Source organism: Mercurialis annua, linkage group LG2 (genome assembly GCF_937616625.2).
Source record: "Mercurialis annua linkage group LG2, ddMerAnnu1.2, whole genome shotgun sequence".
Taxonomy (NCBI): domain Eukaryota; kingdom Viridiplantae; phylum Streptophyta; class Magnoliopsida; order Malpighiales; family Euphorbiaceae; genus Mercurialis; species Mercurialis annua.
In genome coordinates this window covers 15,328,964-15,333,326 of record NC_065571.1, presented here as the reverse complement: position 1 = coordinate 15,333,326, position 4,363 = coordinate 15,328,964, and the positions used below count along the sequence as shown (strand labels likewise).

The 4,363-nt window shown below is 35.3% G+C and overlaps 1 protein-coding gene across 1 annotated transcript; it reads right to left on the bottom strand.

Moving 5' to 3' along the window:
- Positions 1–1,396: 1,396 nt before the first annotated feature.
- LOC126668981 (uncharacterized) lies at positions 1,397–4,070 on the bottom strand. The gene has a single exon (XM_050362252.2). The coding sequence runs from the start codon at positions 4,033–4,035 to the stop codon at positions 1,552–1,554; it is 2,484 nt and encodes an 827-aa protein (XP_050218209.1). The 5' UTR covers positions 4,036–4,070; the 3' UTR covers positions 1,397–1,551.
- Between the last annotated feature and the right edge of the window lie 293 nt (positions 4,071–4,363).

Genomic DNA, 4,363 nt, shown 5'->3' with positions numbered 1-4,363 from the left:
TTAATCTTTGATTGATCTTTGTTGATTTTATATTTGGCGAAGAAGACGACACTGTGCGTGATAAAAGAGTTTTAGTACATAGTAAGTATTGAAAATTAAGAGCAAAAAATACATAAAAATAATAAAATAAGTTGGAAAAAAAAATTAGCATAAAAATTTTAAAAAGTTAAATTACCCATTTTACTATATTTTTGTTGATCTTAAAATCTCCGAAGAAGATAACGTTGTACGTGAAAAAATAAAAAAATAAAGAAACTTAAAAAGAATTCAAAATCAAAAATTAAATATTCGACAAATTATAACTGCATAAAATTATTTTTAATACATAAATACATGTGATATTTAGGGTTTGGTGGGTCTAATCTTAACAAGATAATTCTCCAAAAACCCAAAACAAACTTTTATTGACAATCGAATAATCTTTCATTAATAATAAAGAGCAGTTACAGGTTTAAAAATTCAGAAAATGTATAACCGTTTCTAATAACTTGACATGTAACAAGATATAAATCTTGATTCGCAGAGCGCCTTACAAAATAACCCAAAACAAACTTAACAACACTAATTTAGCCTCAATGAAATTTGTTTAACTGTCAATTTCATTTGTCCCACCCTTCCACCCATCAAACGGTCCAAATTTATCAATTTTGGACGATAGTAACATGCTTTGCTTCTCTATCATTTACGCTAAACTTAATGCTCCTGCTGCCAACACTAGAATAATGATTAAATGCTTAAAAAGGGAATCATGAAAATATATCATATAATATCGAAACAATTACAAATACAATTTTATGAAAATAATATTTACAGACACCATTTGGTTTGGAAAGAAAATATACAGATCAATAATTTTATAAATTCATAATTGTTAAAAAATTATCAATTTTCATTATATAAGATCGAAATGCTATTTCTGAAGTGTTGTCTCTGTTTATATTTTAAGATTTTAAAAAGAAAAATTATTACACACAGTCGTTGCGCCATGCCATTCGTGGAACAAGCCAATGATGCGTTAGTCATGCGGAAAAAGTGATAATAAAAAAATAATACCATCATACAGTCGCGTTTTTTGATTTAACACAAACTGCAATCTGTCTCATTAATTAATACAAACTTTCCAAAAAAATTTATTTTATAACACAATATGTATTTTATGCTTTATTTTTTTTATAAAAATAACGTCATTTTTTACCGTGTTTATGACCAGGAACGATATTGTTTTAAACATTTATTCTATATATATATGTTACATAATAAAAGATTATATTATTAAGTGATATATTTTGTAATTTGTGTTTAAATCGGAAAAAAAAAACGCAAAAAAATCATATGGTGACATTAACCTTTCTAAAATTCATAATTTTTTTATAAACTCTAAAAATCCAGTCCAAAATTACCATAAAGAATATGCTTAACTAGTGACAAAAATTAAGATATACAATGATGACAGAGCAGTAAAGTCACTATAAAACAAACTACAAAACTACAGTTTTACTATTACAAACTTACCACACACCAATCTATCTCCTTCTAATCTAAATGTAACACTCAACACCCAACCCCAGCCGCGCCAACTCCAAGTGTAGCCGCCGGAGGATGCGGCTCAAGCTTCCTATTATTCCAAAAACAAGCCTCGGGTGCAAGCTTAGCCGCAGACCTCATTGGCTCCGACTTGCATCGTTTAAGCATAAATGGCTCGTAAGCCTTGACTCCGACCAGCTTCTTCTCAATAGCTTTAGTCATCGACTCGGCTCCAGCCGCACGAGCGGGTGGCTTACCAGGATAATAACAAGAAGATCTAGGTGGCTGATGAAAGTTACCTTGTAGTGGAGGATTATTACTTTTACTGTTACTATTACTGTGCTTATTGTTATTATAATTACTGTTACCGTCAATGCTGAGCCTCTTCTTGGGTTGATCTCCACCGTCCTTTTTCTTGACCTGGGGAGGCCTTGAAGGCTCTGGTAACCATCGGATGAAGTCCGTACTGCAAACCCAAGTTTCCTTGGATACCTCCATTGACAGCTTGGGCTCACACATCATTAACAGCAAGCAATCTGGTAGTAAAGACTGTTGACTTTCTCTCTCCTTTGACTTCATACCCGTTTCCTCTTCTTGGGTTTTCAGATCTTCGGGTTCGGGTCCCTCTTCCGGGTCGGGTTCAGGTTCCTGAATGGATAATGATTCTTGCTGTTCTTGGTTTTGTTCTTGAACATTGCAGCTATTTTGTGTTGCTTCAATCTCTTGTTGAATTGCTAACTCTTTATTTTGTTCGTCCGATTGAACTTCTGCTTCAACTTCCTCTAATTCTTGATTTATAGACCCGTTTACATTTTCATTTTCTTGAATGTATTCATTTTCTTGAACCATACCCTCCTCATTTTCTTGAGTTTTTTCAGTTTCTTGATCCATCCCCTCTTCATTTTCTTGAATTTTTTCAGATTCTTGATCCATATTCTCTTCATTTTCTTGAATTTCTTCAGTTTCTTGAACCAAACCCTCCACAAGAGTTTCTTGAATTTCTGTTTGCTCTTCTTGAACACCATCAATACCATTTCTTGATTCTTGATTAACCTCTCCATCACCATCTTCTTGTTCCTCCAAAATAGCTTCATTTTCATCATTCTCACAAGCAACCAACTCTATCAAATCCTCACTTTGCACCATTTCTTGATCACCAACTTTTATTTCCTCAACTTCTACACAACTATCATCACAAATATTACTACCCATCTCTTCTTTTTTACCCTCAATATTATCACCATCTTCTTGTTCTTCTGCTGCTTCATTAACCTCACCATCATTACTAACAGATGGCTCCCAAAACTTATTAGCAAGAGCAGCCATTTTAACAGGATCAGATCTACACCTCATCAAAAGCAAAGCATTCTTAGGTGGAACACAAATACTAACCCTACCACCTTCCTCATCATCTTCTTCCACCTTCTCATCACCACCTCCAAATTTCTCATCACTAAATTCAATCTCCTCAAACACATGCCTCCTATAACTCCTCCGCCTCTCCGTAAAATCCTCCTCCTTTTCCTCGTCTTCTTCGCCAACCACCAGCTCTATCTCCCTCGTCTTAACTTCATGCTCACCCTCTTGCACAGCCACCAACCACCGCGCAAACACTGCCCCGCAAGACCTACTTCCATTGCTAGAAACGTTACCATTACCAACATTACCACCAATAGAAGAAATCTTTTCTTGTTTATTATCTTTCTCACTGGACAAACAAGAAGACCGACAAGGAATAAAGCAGTTAAACTCAGAGCTAAAAGCTCTCAAAGCTTCACATATAGTCAAAGGAAAATGCACCCATTTCTGATTCCTTTGCTGCAAACACTCTTGCTGAACATTTTCTTGATGGGTACTATTGTTTTCTTGACGGGTACTATTAGTTTCTTGACGGGTATTATTATTATTATTATCTACTCTCCTAAAACTCACCTCGCCACCTTGTCTTTGAGATCTTGAAATCCTCATTTTCCTACCTTGTTTCTTGGTCTTAACCCTAACTTGACCAATACAAGTCACCTTAGGCGAAGAGGGTTCAGGATTCTCATAACACCCTCTTTTTTTGGTACTAGGAAACATAGGAGAAGCTTGGCCTTGGCCACCTTTCATGCTACCGTTAGTTCTTAACCTTCTGCTAAGAGAAGTAGAGAGGGAGATTTGAGATGTGGGTTCCCGTGAGCAACGGCCGGGGCTAAGAATGGATTTAGAAGAGATTTTCATGGAGGAGGACGAAGATAAACGTGAAGTAAAGCAAATAAAAAGCTCACTGGTAGTAGTGTTAGTACTGGTGCTGTTGGAATTGCTGTTGCTACGATAATGGGGTCTGTCTATGTCCATTTTTTGGCTGTGTTTTGAACATGGGTGAGTGGTAATAATGCAAGATTGGTATTTTTTTAATGGTGAGGAAGAAGATGAAGGGAAAATAGTGAATGGTGGGCTTGAGGTTTTTGCAGAGGACAGTGTGGTATTTGTTGTGTTGTTGTCTTTAGTGGAAGGTGAAAGAAAAAACATTTACTCTAATCTGTAGTAGTGTTGATGAACACTGAACAGTGGAATCATAATTTGCAAATTGGTATGACAATTGTGCCCTTATTCTCATTTTGCTGTAAATTTGCCTTTTTGGAAATTGGATGGTCAATTTTTGTTTTTATTGTTGTGAATGCCATTCATTAACTATTAAAATTTGGGATAATGTTTATATAATGCCCCTAACGATTGGGTTTAAAATTATCTACTCCATATCCTAATTTACACTTATAAAAGCATGAATGAGAGACAATTGGAGTCAGAATTTTGCCTCCCGCAAAAAACCTACGCGGCTCGAGTGGAAATTAGTCTG